Source organism: Ctenocephalides felis, unplaced genomic scaffold (assembly GCF_003426905.1).
Source record: "Ctenocephalides felis isolate EL2017-DRISC unplaced genomic scaffold, ASM342690v1 CF-g0.4_SCAFFOLD_03523, whole genome shotgun sequence".
Taxonomy (NCBI): Eukaryota; Metazoa; Arthropoda; class Insecta; order Siphonaptera; family Pulicidae; genus Ctenocephalides; species Ctenocephalides felis.
In genome coordinates this window covers 1-19,219 of record NW_020539677.1, presented here as the reverse complement: position 1 = coordinate 19,219, position 19,219 = coordinate 1, and the positions used below count along the sequence as shown (strand labels likewise).

General features: G+C 29.5%; 1 protein-coding gene across 1 annotated transcript; it reads right to left on the bottom strand.

Moving 5' to 3' along the window:
• Window positions 1-3,195: 3,195 nt before the first annotated feature.
• Window positions 3,196-18,739, bottom strand: LOC113382626 (platelet glycoprotein V-like). The gene is made up of 8 exons (XM_026620881.1): window positions 18,483-18,739; window positions 8,408-8,576; window positions 7,860-8,066; window positions 5,618-5,806; window positions 5,273-5,503; window positions 4,886-5,107; window positions 4,635-4,827; window positions 3,196-3,758 (listed from the first exon to the last, which is right to left on the bottom strand). The coding sequence occupies exons 1-8, from the start codon at window positions 18,737-18,739 to the stop codon at window positions 3,196-3,198; spliced, it is 2,031 nt and encodes a 676-aa protein (XP_026476666.1).
• Window positions 18,740-19,219: the final 480 nt, after the last annotated feature.

Sequence of the window (19,219 nt, the reverse complement as noted above, 5' to 3'; positions counted from 1 at the left end):
TGCACATTTATATAATGATAAATAATAAATTATATATTTATAGCATTAAAAATAAGTATAATATATAAAACAATAATGCAATTAAAGTCATACTTCAAATATGAGATGAATCGGTTTGTCATTGTAATTCATTACTTCATTAGAGAAATGAAGTAATTGCTGATTAATAAATTCTATAATATTCGTGCACACAGTGGATTATGTTAAACAACGCTAAACAAATATTGTTTGCAACTTCACTCATCATGCAACTGTGTTTGAAGAACTCATGTAATTTAAATTAACATACATTCATTGACTGTTTGCATTTTTTACTTTCTTCGCTGGCGATATAATCTCATTCTTGAACAGCTGTAATATCTATCTTGCCTAAAAAGTATTTTTGATTTTAATAACTTCAAAGGTTTATAGAAACTACGAATAATATAGAAATAATTTCTAAGCAATAAACTTACGTTTAACACACGACCTAAATGATTAATTTGTTTTATTATTTTCAAGGAACATTATAAAATATTCTTCTGATTCAGGCATTTTTCATTAAATCATTAGTACTACGATGTTAACTTTAAATTGTTTATTTATCGCATACACGACAAATCTCTATTCACATACATGACGACTAATCATAATCGAAAGGTATAGAATGATGTCATCGAGAGCGAATGACAAATCATTGGCACTCGATTCAGCCGTAACGCACTTCCGTTGCATTTGTACGAATTTACACCTTAGTCGCGCCTAAAGAAGTTTTACTTTATAAACAATTCATTAATTATTTATAAATTTCATATTTATGAATACATATTAAACATATGTATAAATTTACAATAAAATATATTTCTACACAAATATAAATATTACACAATAACAATTTTTTTGTCATCAATAAATCTAAAATAAATTTTCATTTTTCATGTGTGAATAAATAAATGTATATATTCATTAAAACTAAACATTAAACTAAAGTTTTAATAATAATTTATAATAACATATTAATGATTATTATTTTAATAATAATTATTTTCCCATTTTTATTTTTTATTGTTTCAAACAAATTAATCATCACTAATAATTAAATTTTATTATTTCTAGTTATAAACTAAGCATAATACGTTTTATATTAATAAATGTTATAATAAAAAAAACTTTAAAACTATTTCATTTTTTTCTTTCATAAATTTAATTTGTACAAATTTTAGCAAAAAAAATATACACGTGATGCGATATGATTTTTTTTAAATATAAATAAACAAAAATAAAACAAAAAATGATGATTAATTAATTAAAAATTATTTGGTAATACTGTCGATGTAAATGTGATTTTATGAGCAGTAAAATTTTTTTATACACTTAAAATATTTTAAAATTATTCTAAGATTCAAACCAATATATATATATGCAGTAAAACCCCGTTAAGACGATTTTCTAAGAACTAAAATAGCGTCTTAAGTAATAAGCATGATCGTCTTAACGGTGTTCTACAGTATATATATATAATTGTCAATTTATAATCCAACTTCTGGATCAAACTTTTTGCAATTTAATATAAAATTGTTAAGTATATAATAATTTTGTTTAATTAATTAAAAATAAAGAATATTTCACAGAAACTACAAATGAATGATAAAAGTTGTAATAAAAATATTAATTATTTAATGTATAATGAAAATATTATTATTTGTTTAAATTTGTAGTAAATCTTTTTTCTATCTCTCTGTTTGTAAATTTGAAAGATTTTGATAGTTCTTTTTTCAATCAATATTTTAACAGAAAGAAACTATTATTTATATTATGAAATTTTATTTTAAGATGAAAAAATAAGAGAGAGAGAGATAATATAAGCATAAAAGAGAGTAAAAAGTAAAATAATAAGCGAGAGAAAATAATAAAACAAGAGAGAGAGGGAAAGAGAAAGCAAAAGAAAATTAAATAGGAAGAGAGAGAGAGAGTAAAAGAAAATGAAATAGAAAGAGTAAAAAAAAAGAGAGAGTAAAAAAATAAAAAATATTTCACAGAAACTACAGATGATTGGTTGTAATAAAAATATTAATTATTTAATGTATAATAATTATATTATTATTTAGCTTTAGCTAATAATTATATTATTATTTTTATATTAGCTTTTGATAGTTCTTTTTTCAATCAATGTTTTAACAGAAAGAAACTATTATTATTTATATTATAAAATTTAATAAGATAAAAATAAGAGAGAGAAAGAGAGAGAGATAATAAGCATAAAAGAGAGTAAAAAAAAAATAATGAAATTCAAAAAATACTACACTGAAAATAGTGAGAAAAAATAATAAACAAGAAAGAGAGGGAAAGAGAGAGTAAAAGAAAATGAAATAGGAAGAGTAAAAAAAAAGAAGAGAGAGAGAGAGAGTCAAAAAAGAGATAGCAAAAGAAAAAGATTAAGAGTAAAAAAAAAGTAAAAAAAATAAACAGAAAAGTATGAAAAACCAGATAAGAGAGGAGAGAAAATAATAAAACAAGAGAGAGAGGGAAAGTGAGAGCAAAAGAAAATGAAATAGATAGAGTAAAAGAAGAGAGAAAGTAAAAAAAGAGCTTTACTATCTCTTTAAAAAATAAAGAGTAAAAAAGAAGTAATAAAAATAAACAGAAAGAGTATAAAAAAACAGAAAAGAGAGAGTAAAAGATAAGGAGAAGCAGAAGAAGGAAAGAAAAAACAGAGAAAGAAAGAGCAAACAGACAATTATTAAGAACAAAGATAGAAAAGGAAAGAAGAGGAAATAAAATAGATTGAGAAAGAAGGTGTGGGTGAGAAAGAGAAAGCGAAAGAAAGAAAGAAAGAGAAAAAGAAAGAGATAAAGAGAGAGAAAGCTATATAGAGAAAAAAGCGTGAATATATCATTTATCGTCATTTTCTTTTTTACTTTTATCTTTATTTTTTTTCAGAAATTAACATCATAATATAACTTCAAGATTAAAGTTAATAATATTAATGGCTTCAATTAATTGAAGTAAATAAAATCGTAGTTGAAGAAAGTTGAAAGAGAGAGAAAAAAGAGTAAGCCATATAATTTCCTTCCTTTTTCAAAAAAATTATTTTAAATATTCATATAAAATCAAAATAAAATAAGATAATCGTCGACGTCCATAAATAAAATCCTTCCTTAACCTACCTAAATACAAAACAAATCACACTTACTCCCGTTAATTCGGCCACCAACCTCAAATCTCGTCCGACGACGTATTATCGACCGCCAAATTCTCAACCGCCGGCTGCAACAACATCGGCGGTGCCACCACTATCGGCGTCTTTTCATCATTCAGCGTCAAAACCGTTAAAGTCTGATCACTCGTGATCTTCTGTGCATCAATGTGTAACTTATGAACACCGTTGTCCAACCCTGAACCGCCACTCTGGTTTCCCGGGACCCTGTTATCGTTCAAATTCAACCCTGAACCTTGCAGGATGGAACCGCCGATTGCGTTCTTGGCATCGGTCTGCAGCGATGTCGATTTTTCGTCAAAGGTATCGATTTTGGCTGGGAGCGGTTTTGGGGTTTCTACAGGGTTCATTTTGTGGGCGTTGACGTTTTGGCCGCCAATTATAGTGCCGTCTTCAGCAATTATGGAGTCTACTATGTCAGGGCCGCCGATTGATAAAGGCGAGTTGGCATTGTTGACGATGGCCATGCCCACACATTGGGTTGAACCGTAGACTCGAGCCTGTTGGCCCTCGATGGCGGTCATTGTTTCTGGCCAGCGGTCATCGCAAAGAACCGGATTATCTGATAAAAAAAGAATATAAATGAAATAGTAGAAGAGTTCTACTACAAAGATAACAATTTAATCTACAGATATATAAAAATAAGTCGGGTTTTCCTTCCTGACAAAATAACTCCAGAACGCACGAACCGATTTCGAATTTTGCATTCGTTGGAAAGGTCTCGGGCTCCGCAAGGTTTATAATTAAAAGAATTAGTGGTGCATGGCATCGTGCCTTAATGCAAATTGCTGGAACTTTACGCGCCGTAATTAAGAATTCGAGTAATGACATTAGTGAGAATTATCAGAATTATGCTTGGTTAAGTCAATGAGCAATTCTGGTCGCAAAGAATAATGATGTACACGCACTGAATTTCACCATTCAATCAAACATTGCTGGCGATTTGTTGACATACCAATGATTCCGACTGGTCTTCCGTTTGACTTCAAACGATTGCAATTTCCAGTTCGCCTTGCGTTCGCAATAATAAGTCGCAAGGCCAATCGCTTAGTGTTTGCGGGATAAATTTCAAATAGATTATTCAGAAAATCATTGTTTTTTACATGGGCAGTTATAGGTTGCCTGTTCACGAGTTGGAAAACCATCCGCTTTGTTTGTGTTAACGTCAGACCAAAAAACAAAAAATGTGGTTTACCAAAGAGCACTTCAATGAAACGGATAATTTGCGGATTTACTTCCATTTACTTGGAGAAGTTCAACTAAAAACACTTAATTTTTGTAATCGAAATGAATTCATTACTGTTGTGTAATAAAATCATTTTTTTCCTTTTCAAATATAAAACAAATAAAAAAATTCTTCATCTTTCTCACGAAACCATCTGGTGGCGAAACGGAGTTCGTCAGGTTTGCTAGTTATCTATATAAATATATATCTTACCTTGGAGATAAATTTTCAAGGGTGCTCCATGTATCGAGCACCTCGTATGTCTCACAAGCTCAGGAGACAAAATCTCAATCTCGTTGTGAGATAAATCTGCCCAGCACAGCGAAGGCAAACCATGGAAATCTTGATGCAAAGCTCTGATACGATTATGAGATGCAAACAACTCGTCCAAAGCAGGCAAAAAGGTCTATCAACATAAATAAATTAATATCACACACACCAGACTGGAGAGGTGGTTATTTTACCTTTGCTGTTTCTTCAAGGGCAGTAAGTCTGTTATGACTGACGTCCAGGACTCTGAGGACATCCAGGCCTATAAGATCGCCTGGTGAAATCCTTTCGATTAGATTATGAGCCACACTTAGTCTTACTAATCCCTGGACGCCCATCAGAGCACCGTCTAAAGATGTTAGACGGTTGTGGTCCAGGCGGAGTTCTACAATTCTGGTTTCTGATTCGACTAAATTCTAGCAAATAAAATAAAATAAAGTTAATTAATAAAAAGAAAATTTAAAAAAAAATCATGTTTGCTTGCCATGTTGTCCAAACCTAACACAGTGCTTTCTCAAACATGTTTACTTGGACTGGGATGCACATGGTAAGCGTTTCTTCAATATTTTTTCCTCTATTACCTCCATTCGTCCAGTGATCCTTTCAACTCGATTATGAGACAAATCGACGACTCTTAATCGTCTCAACCCTCTCAATTCCTGGACAGAGAAATCCTTGAGCAAATTGTGAGTTAAATTTAAAGTCCTCAATAATTTCAAAGGTAAAAGACTTCCATTTAAGGACGTCAACTCGTTGTAGCCCAATTGGAGGTCCTCCAGATTTTCGGTTTCGAAGAAATCGTCATCAAATAACTAGAAAAAAATATTAGTAGTAACAACTTACTAGCAAGATGTATCCAAAATCTGTTTAGTGTCTTTGCAATTTGCTTTTTATCTACTTATCTATTTATCTAATTATCTACTCACCTCTCTAATATTATTATGACTGAATTGTAATCTCTTCAATTTTCTGCACCTCTGCAAAGCTCCATTGAAACCGGTGATTAAATTGTGCTGAAAGAACAACGACTCCAAATGTTGAGAACCTTTGAAACTCTGGGGTAAATGTGTCAATCTGTTATTTGCTGCATGGACCAAAATTAATTTGTTACCATTCTGCAAAAAATAGTAAAAAATAGATAATGGAATGAAAAACAAAATTAATTGCATGAAATTATTAGCTAATAATAACAGTGTAACCAGTGGTGTTGTCGAGCCGGAACGCACCGGAACGTCGTTCCGGCAAATCATTTTTGGGCCGGAACGCGTTCCGACAGAAAAAAATTAAAAAAAAATCGCTACATACAGAAAATAATTTAATAAGTGAATTGTATAAATTTTAATTCAACTAATTTTTATTAAATGTTCCTATTATTGTAATAAACATACATATATGTGCACAAAATGACTTTTGTAATAATTTTTGTTTCTTTCCCTTTCGAACGAAACCGGAGCAAACATGAAAACCGATTTTTGAACCGGTTTATGAACCGGTTTTTAAATTCTAGCGTTCCGGCAAAAAATATTAGCACAACACCACTGAGTGTAACGTAACTGTTACGTAATTAACAAAAACGAAGTATCTACGTTGAGGTCTATTAAAGGTTACAACTATACGTAACATTTACGCTTTATTAACGTAACCACCAAATACGTAACGGCGTTTCCTCCGTGCTACGTTATTTTAACTTAATTAATCGTTTGTGGTTTGCTGGGAGATGATGGGTTGATGCATTTTAAAAGACGCTTTTTAGGAGAACTGTTTTAGATATAGTTTTGAGACTATAGCTGGCTTTAGATAATATGCTATAGTATTTTACAATTTTTTTTCAAATTTTTTGTACTTTGATAAATATTTTTTTATATTATAAGCAAATTGCACTACACAAAAGACAATCTTAAAATATTTCAAAACAATTTCTTATTAAAAATCGTTTTTTAAAAAACCATAATAGATATAGTTTAGAAACAAAAACTGAGTTTAGATAATATACTTAAAAACTTTCATACTATATCAAATAATTTTTACCAAATTTTTACTTTAATATTAGTATTTTTATAATAAATTAAGTTCAAAAATTAATTTGGAAGTCATTTTTATGTTTATAATATATGGTATATTTTTCATACTACTTAAAATCAATTAAACTAAATTTTAATCTAATATTTCTTATTTCTTATCATTTTTATATTTTTTTAAATATTTAGTTTACAAAATTTATCATTTTTATGATTCATAAAAATGTAATCAAAAGTTGAATTTGATTCAACGATTTTTATAGCCGGCGCCAAATTTTGTTTTTAAATAATAACTTTACGTAATCGAAAAGTTTAATTGATTTTTTGATAAACTATTAACATAATCATATATACATATATATATATATATATATATATATATATATTTACACACACACATATATGTATATATATACTAGCTGACCCGGCATACGTTGTTTGCCCCGTACCTTCATATATTACTATCTATTCTTCGATAAATTCTGGAAAATTATAATTGGGAAAATGTTATGTCCATTTGATCGATACCAAGTTTAGGTTCTGAATAACATAAATAAAAAATAATATAACCTAGAAAATGTTTTATAAATACCAATGAGTATATAATTATACAAATGAGATCTTTCAGAGCACCGTGTTTGAGAAAAATATGATTTGCAAAAAAAGAGTGCTTAACGCCAAAAAGTGTATTTTCATATTAACATTTCAAAAAAGTTAATATTTTGAGTTTCTAGTTTACACTTGCGATCCGTATACTATCGTTTTTGTATATAAATAAAACTACTTACTACAATTTAATTATAATTAAATGATATTCACGCAAAACATCATATTAAACGTAGTTGAACTTCATCTGTCAAAAACTTTTGACATTTAACGTATTAGCCACCGTCCATTGTTTTATTTAAATTACGCTTCTACATAAAATTACAAATTAAAAATGTAAAGTTTCTACGCGATTTTGTAATAATATCTCACCTTTCCGACAATCTACTGATTAGCACGAATTTTTCAAGACTAAGACTGACCAAATCGGTTTAGCCGTTTTCGAGTTTTAGCGGATCATTTTATCAAGCTCCATTTTTATATATAAAAAGATATACATACATATATTGGTCATCACTGCTCTAAAGAATTTTTTATAACTCACCGATGGCATTTCGTCGTCGAGTGTCGTCAGCTGGTTGGCGTTGATGAACAACCATTCCAGTTCTTGTAAATTTCTTAGAGTTCCGTTGAGGGTGGTCAGAGCGTTTCTTCCCACGTGCAAATGCAATAGTTTTGGAGGCAAAGAGTGTCTGTCCATCCTCGAAATCAAATTGTTGACCACTACAACGTGCTGCAGTTGTTGGGCATACTAGAAAGGAAAAAAAAATAGAAAAGATTTTGAGGGTACATTTAAAAAAAAATAAAGTAAAAATAATTTCCAATGACCTCAAAACAACAACAATGAAGAAATATCTATTTACTAAAGGGACATCTATTTCTACTGACTTTAATATAGTCAGCAATAAACACTGAGGTCTGAGTATACCAAATGGGTATACCAACGAAAGTCCGGTGTCAGGTAGTAAATGCGTTAACTACGATGAACCGAGGACTGAAGACCAGTGATTATGGTGCTGCATTAAAATCTATATTTTTTAAATCCTCAAAAAATGCTCCTTCAAAATAAAGAAAAAAACTATTTCCACTTACCTTAAAATCGTCCTGGGTGATTTCCTGGAGTCTGGCCCTGCCCAAATCGACAGTTTTTAAAAGAGGCATATTTTGGAAAATAAAACTGGGAACAGCCGAAAGCACATTGTCTGCCAAACTCAAATACTGGGTCCTGCCTAAACCTTCGAAAGTCGACGTTGATAGTTCACTGGAAAAAGATAAATAGATAAATATATTAACTAGGTGCAAGTTGCATTTTGCCCTAAAACAAGTTGCATATACTTCCTGATACGTGTATATAATGAAATTAACGTGTGAGATTTATGGGTCAATTCTCAGATTAAATAGAAATGTTATGGTTAGTATGGTTACGTTCGAAAGATATGGGTTGGGAATCGACCTGATTAGTTTTTGGTACGCATACAACGACAGATCTCTATTCATATACACGACGACTAATCACAATCGACCCGTATAGAAATGATCTCATCGAGAGCAAATGACGAACAGTTCTGGCGTTTCACGAAAACAGGCAAACAAAATTAAAAAAATGGCTCACATACACATTTTATTTTCTAATTTTGGTGTCAAACGATTCAGACTGACACAAAACTTAGAGAAAACAAAATCAGCAAATCGGATGTTCTGGCAAAAGCATAAACATGTAGGCAGTAAAATCGTCAATCATATTTTGGATAAATTATTAATTAACTAATGCCATAAATTTGTTTACGACGATTTGAAATAAAAATTTTGAGGTTAAGTCGTAAACAAATTAAAATCCTTGATATTTTAATCAGTATATATATATATATATATATATATATATATATTAAATATTTTGCATATTACAATTTTAAACTAGTTATATACTAGTATTGTATAGTTACAACTGAATTTGTAACATAAATAGATGATTACAAACATAAAAATGTATATATATATATATATATATATATATATATAATTGATAAAATTTTCTACAAAAGTATAATATATAAAAACAGTACAAAAATTCCTCGTGGAAAAAAACTACGTACAAAAATAAGAAAAGAAAACAAAAACTTCAATAAATTTTATATTGTTTACTTTTTAAACTCTCAGTGCACGAGTAAAACCTTCACTTAGCTCAATATAAATTGAGATTAGGACATACATGGTGTATGTCTATATATGATGTATGTCCTAAGGGCACACACCAAATGCATTTTTATAAATAAACTACTTCTTATAGGCCTATAATATTTTTAATAAGAGCCTTAGCACTTTGCAAAGTTTCATTAAAGGGCTTTTAAATTTTTAAAATCGGTGCAGCAGTTGAGAAAACGCCAAAGAAAAATGAAATCTTGTAAAATTTTCAAAATTTTGACAAAAAATGTTTGTATCAGGCGAACAGAAGCTCGTGTTCAAATTAATTTCTTTATCGATAGGTGAACGTTCTTATTTTTCCAATTTTGCTGTCAAACGATTTAGAATGACTTGAAACCATAAAACTACCAAATCTGATTTTCTGTAAATTTTTCCTCCGCCCTTTGGATGGAGCAATAATTCCTCGCTGAACAAAATCTCATGGTGTCAATCGGTGTCAACAATTATCAATTGACATGTCAATAATACTTGTCAATTGTCAATTGACATGTGTCGGAAAATAATTGACCTGTAAATTGACATGGGAACGAATCATATCGGATCTATTTGTTTGTATTTATAGAGTTCTGAGTAATGAAATTATCGATTGCTATAGTAAAATGATAATTTTATGTTTTTGCCAGAAAATCCGACTTGTAATTAACAGATAAGCAAAAATGCTGAACCGATTTTGAAACTGTTCGAGGGAATCTCGCAGATTTTTTTTTGAAATTAATTTTTGAACATTTTTTGTCTTGCAATTTTAATGCAACTTTGTATGTTGATAAAGTTCATGGTCTTATAGAACAATCTAAAAGATTATAGGCCTACGGAAAGTGGTTTAATTAAAAAAAAAAGAGTGTGCGTAAAGTTCACACGCGATTGAAGTAAAACTTATTTGCTACTGTACTAGATGGTATTTAAGTAAAAATAAATACATCATATAACAATTTTGAATATTGTTTATTAGTAATATGATAACACTCGTGTATTTATTAGTGTCAACCATTATACACATTTATGTAATGATAAATTATAAATTATATATTTATAATAGCATTAAAAATATGTATAATATTTAAAAACAATAATGCAATTAAAGTCATACTTCAAATATGACATGATCGGTTTGTCATTGTAATTAGCATTTAAAAATGAACCTTTATTAGAGAAATGAAGTAATTGCTGATTAATAAATTTTATAATATTTGTTCAAATATTGTTTTCGCAACTTCACTATCATGTAATTGTGTTTGAAGAACTTAATGTAATTAAAATTAACATACATTCATTTTTCGCTGGCGATATAATTACACGACGTCTAATCATCATCGACCTGTATAGGAATGATTTCTTCGAAAACCGTGACGCACTTCCGTTGCATTTGTACGGATTTACACCCCAGTCGCGCCTAAAGAAGTTTTACTTCAAAAATTTATTAGAGCTTGATGGGAAACTTAATGAAATATTTATGCTGATTATGATGAGATTTATTGTGTGCAAAGTTGGGCTTTTGAAAATAAAAGCTTAAAGTTTGACAAGTACTTGTAAGGTTGGAGCTTTAAGTTTCTGAAACTTTGAAAGGTCAACCGCAATGTGGAGATATGTATTATTTTATGCAAATTTTCTCCGAAGAGCTAGACTACAAAATATTAGTTTTTTGCACGTTAGAACTTTTCCAATTGCTTAAAGTTTGAGAAGCACTGGTAGATTGGATTTATGTTTAAGTAAGTTTAGAGATATACGAAATTTTATGAAAAGTTTCTTGGGTAGGTCAAAGTTTACAGAAGATGCATCAGAGCTTTTGGACTTTTAAAATTAGAAGTTGTAGTTTGAGAAGCACTTGTAGACACCTTCTAGCTTTATTTTGGTTTTTAGAACGTTGAAATATATTTTACACTAGTGGGGCGCATTGCATGGTGCCTTAAGGCAAATTGCTGGAACTTCCCGTACCAAAAATTATTTTTTTTATAAAGATTAACATTTTTAAATTTTTACTTTGAAAAAATTAGATTTTCGAGAAACTATAAATTTTTGGAAAATATTTTTTTGGAAAGACTTTTAAAAAAAAATGTTTCCTTTATTTTGAAATATTTTGGAAGTTCTGAACATTTTTCCAAAGCTTTAAGTGCATAGAGACAAAATATAAAAGCGCGTAAGCGCCGCGTCGCCGTCTAACGTTAAACATTGGTACGGAACCCATAGGAATGTAAACAAAATTTATACTTATTGTTAAAATCTCTATAAGAAATCTGATAATTTGAAGTGCATATGTCTAATGATCATTTTTGACCGCCAAATTTTTTTTAACTTTTTTCACTAGACCTCCGAAAACGCTAGATCTGCCTTTATGAAAATTTAATGAGTTGTTCAATACAAGTAAAATGTTTTTTGAATTATTAAAATCGGACACTACGTTTTCTTAAACTTTGTGAATAATTGAAATCGGTTGAACCGTGTTCCCGAAATCGTCGTCAAAATTTTGTATCTGCACACACACACACATACATCAATTTTTTCTAAGGTATGCCAAAATATTCAGAAACCTCTGAAACGTAAAGATATATAAAAATTTTAATTTTCGTTTTTTCGCGATTACTATAATTTACCCTATGGGAAGTTAATAATGTGTAAAATGTGTATAAATATTTCAAAATGTGTATACATACGTATTCAATTTGTAAAAATGTGTATAAATATGTATAAGTGTGTTTGAACATGTATAAATGTATATAAACAAGTGAGACAGATTAAAATGAGCAATTACTTACATTATAGATCTTTATCAGAAATAATGTGATATGAAAGTCAATTACTTGTAAAGATATATTCTTACATACATACATATATGTATATACATATTTGTATATATGTAAATATATATATATATATATATATATATTTATATATATATATATATATATATATATATATATATATATATATATGCATGTATAAATGTATATACACAGGAATGCGTTTTATACGATTATCTCAATTTATAAATCAGGCGCCATGCAGATTAATTCTTTTTACAACTCTGTATAGGAATTTTACTCGTTTAAAATCCTATTTGAATTTAAAACTATGATAATAATTATAATTAACTATTGGGGTGCATGGCATCGTGCCTTGAGGCAAATTGCTGGAACTTCCGGTACCGTAACGAAATGTTCGGGGAATATTGAATGTTTTCAAATAGATTATTATAAATACTGTAACATTGTATAATATTTATAAGAATTGTATAAACTGAATCACAAAGTCAAAAATATGTATTTAAAGTAAGTATATAGTAAAGCGTAGTAAGTAAAGTATATATAAGTGAGCTTTGAAACTTTAGCCAGGAATAAAATTGAAATCTGAATTATTTTCGATACACAAAAAAAGTTGAAAACAAAAAAAAATTTAAATAATTTTTTTCCAAAAGCAATGATATTGTCAACATAAGCACACAAGTTTTTTGAACCATTCAATTCGGATGCTATTTTCTCTCAAAAACTGCCATTTTTGTATATTTAGCTCTGTATCTTCGAAGCGGCTGGGCCTGCTTCTGCCAAAAACTAATAACCACTTCTCCCAATCATTATAAATAGAATGTTTTTTAGATTATTCAAATCCGATACTCCGTTCTCTCAAAAACTCGATTTGTATTTCCTGCACTCTTTGCTTTTTATCTCCGTATCGGCTTGACCTGCCTTTGCCAAAAACTAATCAGCACATCTCCCTATCAATGGAAATCGAATGTTTTTGAACCATTCAAATCGGTTGATCCGTGCGCTCGAAAACGTGACTGGAAATTTGTATCCATACATATATATACACACACACACACATCAATTTTTTCTGAGGCATGCCAAAATGTTCAGAAACCTTCAAAACGTCGAGAAATGCAAAAATTTTCATTTTCGATTTTCGGCCCATTATTATAACTGGGAAATGGGAAATTAATTAGATAAATGTATAAATTTGTATAGAATGTGTATAAATATAATGTGTGAACCGTAAGGTAATATGTAAGGGGTAAAATGAAATGAATAAAGTGTAAAATGTGTATAAAAGTGTATAAATATTTAAAAATGCATATACATATGTATACCATTTGAAATGTATCAAAATGAATAGTTTAGATACAAAAATTTGTATATAAAATGTTTGAATAATTTTTAGTGTTTGAATGTTTAGAGGTGTGCAAAAGTTTATACAAATGTACACTAATATGTATGAGTGTATAGCAAACGTGAACACGTGTAAAAACGTGTAAATTTGTATATATATATATATATATATATATATACATATATATGTATATATGTTTAAGCACATGTTTGATGATGATAATAACGTAATGTATCTGTTTTGTAAATATCAAATTTCAATTTGTGAATTATCACAGTTGCATTGATAATTATATAAACGTATATATATATATATATATATATATATATATATATATATATGAATATATAAACGTATATTTGTATATATATGCAAATGTCCAAGTTTACGAATTTACCGTCATGATGCGTGTTAAACTTAAAAACAGGAAATAATCTTTAAGAGAACTTCCTACGTATTAAATTTTTCTTTGGGATTAATTAAAACTGTTTTACGACTTCAAACACGAACACGTTTTATTTTACTTCAAATCCCGAAGTTTGTTTTACCAGAAAATCTGATTCTGTGTTTTCTCTACGCTTTAAGCATTCTGAATCGTTTGAGACCAAACTTAACATGACTTTAGAGGGATGTGGTACCCCATGTCCTATCAGTGCGACTTATTAATCCAAACTATAATGAATTTTTATAATTAATGAACTTTTCTTAGGCCTATGATATTTTATAAATAAATTGAATGTAAGAAAGAGAAAAACGTACATAGAATGTAAGAATGAAGATCTGAAATATAATTTATTAGTGTCAACCATTATACACATTTATATAATGATAAATTATACATTATATATTTATAATAGCATTAAAAATATGTATAATATTTAAAAACAATAATGTAATTAAAGTCATTCTTCAAATACGACATAATCGGTTTGTCATTGTAATTAGCATTTAGAAATGAACCTTCATTAGAGAAATGAAGCTGATTAATAAATTCTATAATATTCGTTCACACAGTGGATTATGTTGAACAACGCCTAAACAAATATTGTTTTCGCAACTTCACTCATCATGTAATTGTGTTTGAAGAACTTCATGTAATTAAAATTAACATACATTCATTGACTGCTTGTATTTTTTTATTTTTCGCTGGCGATTTTATCTCATTCTTGAACAGCTGTAATACCTGTCTTGCCTAAAAAATATTTTCTATTTTATTAACTCCAAAGATTTATAGAAACTACGAATAATATAGAAATAATTTCTAATCAATAAACTTACGTTTAATACACGGCACAAATGTTTAATTTGTTTTATTATTTTCAAGGAACAGGGTAAAATATTCTTCTGATTCAGGCATTTTTCATTAAATCAAGATTTGTACTACGATGTAACTTTAAAATGTTTATTTATCTATGCCGGTTTCCTTGTTCATATCGGTACGCATACAACGTTGATGCCGGTACGCATACAACGACAGATCTCTTTTCACATACGAGACGACTAATCACAATCGACCTGTATAGAAATGATTTCATCGAAGGCGAGTGACGTACAGTTCTGGCGTAACGCATTTCCGTTGCATTTCTATGGATTTACACCCTAGTCGCGCCTAAGAAAATGTTTTCTCTATTTTGACATATTTTGGAAGATCTGAACTTTTTTTCAAAGCAATCGTACTGCTTTAACTGCATAGAGACAAAATATAAAGCGCGTAAGCGCCGCGTTGCTGTCTAACGGATAAACATTGGTACGGAACCCATAGGAATGTAAACAAAATTTATACTTATTGTTAAAATCTCTATAAAATATCTGATAATTTGATGTGCATATGTCTAATGATCATTTTTGACCGCAAAATGGCATTTTTTTTTACTTTTTTCGTTAGATCTCCGAAACCGCTAGACCTGCCCTCATGAAAATTTGATCAATTCTTCATCTTGTCAATACAAGTAAAATGTTTTTTGAATTATTAAAATCGGACGCTCCGTTCTCTTAAAACTGAGTTACCATTTTCGGCACTTTTTGCCCCGTATCTTCGGAACGGCTAGACCTGCCTTCGCCAAAAACTAATCAGCACGTTTCCTTATCAATACGAATCGAATGCTTTTTGAATTATTCAAATCGGTTGATCCGTGTTCCCGAAATCGTCGACAAAAATTTGTATCCGCACATACATACACACACGTACATACATACACACACACATACACACACACACACATACATCCATTTTTTCTAAGGTATGCCAAAATGTTCAGAAACCTCTGAAACGTAAAAATATATATAAAAAATTTATTTTCGATTTTTTTGCGATTACTATAACTTGCCCTACGGGAAGTTAAAAAAGAAAAAAAAATGGAATTAAAAAAGAAAAGATAAATTAGTTATATAAAATATTTATGAATATATATATAAATGTGCATAATTATCTGTTAAGTCTAATACAATCATATAAATTTGCAAAAATTTGTAGAATTATTGGGTGTATTATTATGTAAATGTGTTTTCAGTGTGTAAATGTGTAAAAATAAGACAAAAAGTTTAAAGATGTGTATCAGTTTACTTAAAATGTATGAATTAAGTAAATGTATTTATGATGTGTAAATATATCAAAATTTTCAGATTATTACTATAAATATGTGGAAATGAATAGGAATGATAATAACATGTAATTAAAATGCATGTAAGAAAGAGAAGAATGCATATAGAATAAAAGAATAAAGAAAAGAAACACATAGAATAGAAATAGAATAGAAGAAGAAAGGAAGGAATAGAATAGAAGAAATAGAATAGGAAGAATAGAAATAGAAGAAAAGAAGAATAGTATATAAATATATCAAAGCTCTTAGAACTGGATATAAACACGAAGAAATGTATATTTTAAATACCTATATTTAAAAAGTGTATAAGTGTATACAATTGTGTATAAGTGTATACAATTAATTGTATACAATGAGCATATATATTATTCATTTATTATTTTATTTATTGAGTACAATAATATTATTATATGAAAGCTCGTTTTAAAATGTTAAAAATATCTAAACTAATTAGAAGTGTATAAATATGTATAAATTAGTCGAAATATTTATAAAATTTACCACGTGTTCGATTTTGCACATATATGTGTGTATGCACATGTGTAAATATGTGTATATTATGTATATTTGTGTATATTTGTATATTTTATTCAGAAATGTCCGTATGACGATTTTTGCTGCCAACATATGATAAATCTCTCAAAAGGGAAGTGTCGTTCGAATGCTACTGATAACATTCACAGATATTATAATATTCTGTGGATTTTTAAAAATACAAACATTCGCTTTGGAAAACCAATGAAAACATATTTGAAATTTCAATAAATACACCAAAAATATAAAAAATAGTATTAAGACACTATTCATATAGTCGGCCCGCAGGAAACAAACAAGAAACTTGTTTAGGCATTTGTTTATTATATCTCTTGTATCATTTAAACCATTCGATTAATATAAAAGACAAATTGATACAAAATTAAATGATGTACAACATTGTCTAACAACAAAAACCTCAAAAGCCACTCGGTATTCTTTAAAATTGCAATCATAAAACTACACCATCCTGATTAGTGCAACTTCGGATTGGTCAAATTGATGCCTAATCTCTTACAACTTTTAGACAATTCGATTAATATGAATGATGTAAAAGACAAATTGATGAAAACTTAAATAATCTACAAGATTGTCTTTACAACAACTCGGTATGCTTCAAAATCGCCGTTAAAACAAAAAATATTTGAAATTAACTTCTTGGTCACCCAACCATGATGCCCAATCTCCAACAACTTTTGAACCATTCGATTAATATGAATGATGTAAAAGATTGATACACTATTAAATAATCTACAAGATTGTCTAATAGCAAAAAACTCTGCAACAACTCAGTATACTTCAAAATCGCTATTAAGAACAAAAATCTATTCAAACTTCACTTTTAGTCACAGAGATGTCCAATCTCTTAGAACTTTGAACCATTCGATTAATATGAATGATGTAAAAGACAAATTAATGAAAACTTAAATATTCTACAAGATTATCTGTCACCAGAAACTTTACAACAACTCGATATACTTGAAAATCGCAATTAAAACAAAAAGTATTGAAAATTAACTTCTTGGTCACCCAACCATGATGTCCAATCTCTAACAACTTTGAACCATTCGATTAATATGAATGGTGTAAAAGAGAAATTGATACACTATTAAATAATCTACAACATTGTCTAATAACAAAAATCTCTACAACAACTCGGTATATTCTAAAATTGCTATTACGAACAAAAATCTATTCAAAATTCACTTTTAGGCACAGAGATGTCCAATCTCTGAGAACTTTTGAACCATTCGATTAATATGAATGATGTAAAAGAGATATTGATACACTATTAAATTATCTACAACATTGTCTAATAACAAAAAACTCTGCAACAACTCGGTATATTTTAAAAATGCTATTAAGAACAAAAATCTATCCAAAATTCACTTTTAGCCAAGAGATGTCCAATCTCTTAGAGACAATTAATACAAAGTACAAAACTTCTTAACAGGAGAATTCCTGTTGTCCCAGCCAGGACAACTCGGTATACTTTAAAATCACCAGCAAAATCACTAGTTAGGAACCAAATACTAAAGCCAATGTCTACAAACTTCTTTTACCTGATCACATCATGGTTCAACTTCAAACAATCTACATAACCAACTAACCAATTGCCGAACTCTACACCAACTTGGTATATCCATTAAAAAGCCCACCAAGCATGAGTTAGACTTATTGAATACTAAAACCAATCTTAGTTCATCCTATTAAATATAAATATTTCTTCTTACCTTATCTCATCATAGTTCAACTTCAAATTGGTCACAGTGATGCCCAACTCCTGGAAGCTCCTCAAACTCAAGTCGTTCATCTGGGAATAGGTGATCCTCAAATCGACAGTCTCCTCAGGAGAAAAACTATCCCTTAAACTGTCCGCAATCTGCTCGAAGGATCCCATTCCTTCGCAGAACACCCTGTAGTTATCATAACGACTGCTCTCCTGTTTCTTGCAAGTGCAAGGAGTTATGTCCTTCCTCAGGTTTGGCATTGGGGACTCCCGTTGGCCACGATTGGATCAGAAAGGCAGAACAGGAGTAGGAGGGTAGGTCAGGATCAGGGTTGGCATTGGGCAGCATCTTGGAGGGAACTTGCCCATCGTGAGGAAGGGGAGTGGTGACAGAGTATGTTGATGGTGACAGAGATGGTTTATGGCTGAAAATATGAAAAATGTTAGTAAATAATAATTTTAGATTTATTGATGTGTTATTATATTCTTGAAGTGTAACTTCTAAAGAAAATTAAGTTCAAAAGGCATTAGAGCGTTAATTGTTGTAAATTTATATAAAAATATTGTCTTGAAATGTTTTCAATTGTATGGAAATTGATTAAAACTATTGGCAAACTGTCTGCTAATGTTAGCAATTATTGGCTGCCAATGTTGGCAATTGTGTCTAACAATGTTGGGAAACAAATTGGCTGCCAATGTTGGCGGACAAATTGGCTGCCAATGTTGGCGACAAATTGGCTG

Bases quoted from the DNA above. Each gene is read 5' to 3' on its own strand.
- LOC113382626 (XM_026620881.1), bottom strand. From the start codon at position 18,739: ATGCCAAACCTGAGGAAGGACATAACTCCTTGCACTTGCAAGAAACAG. The intron at 8,067-8,407 runs GTAAGTGGAAAT...TTTCCTTTCTAG, and splicing joins TCACCCAGGACGATTTTAAG to TATGCCCAACAACTGCAGCA. The intron at 4,828-4,885 runs GTAAAATAACCA...TTATGTTGATAG, and splicing joins CCCTTGAAGAAACAGCAAAG to ACCTTTTTGCCTGCTTTGGA.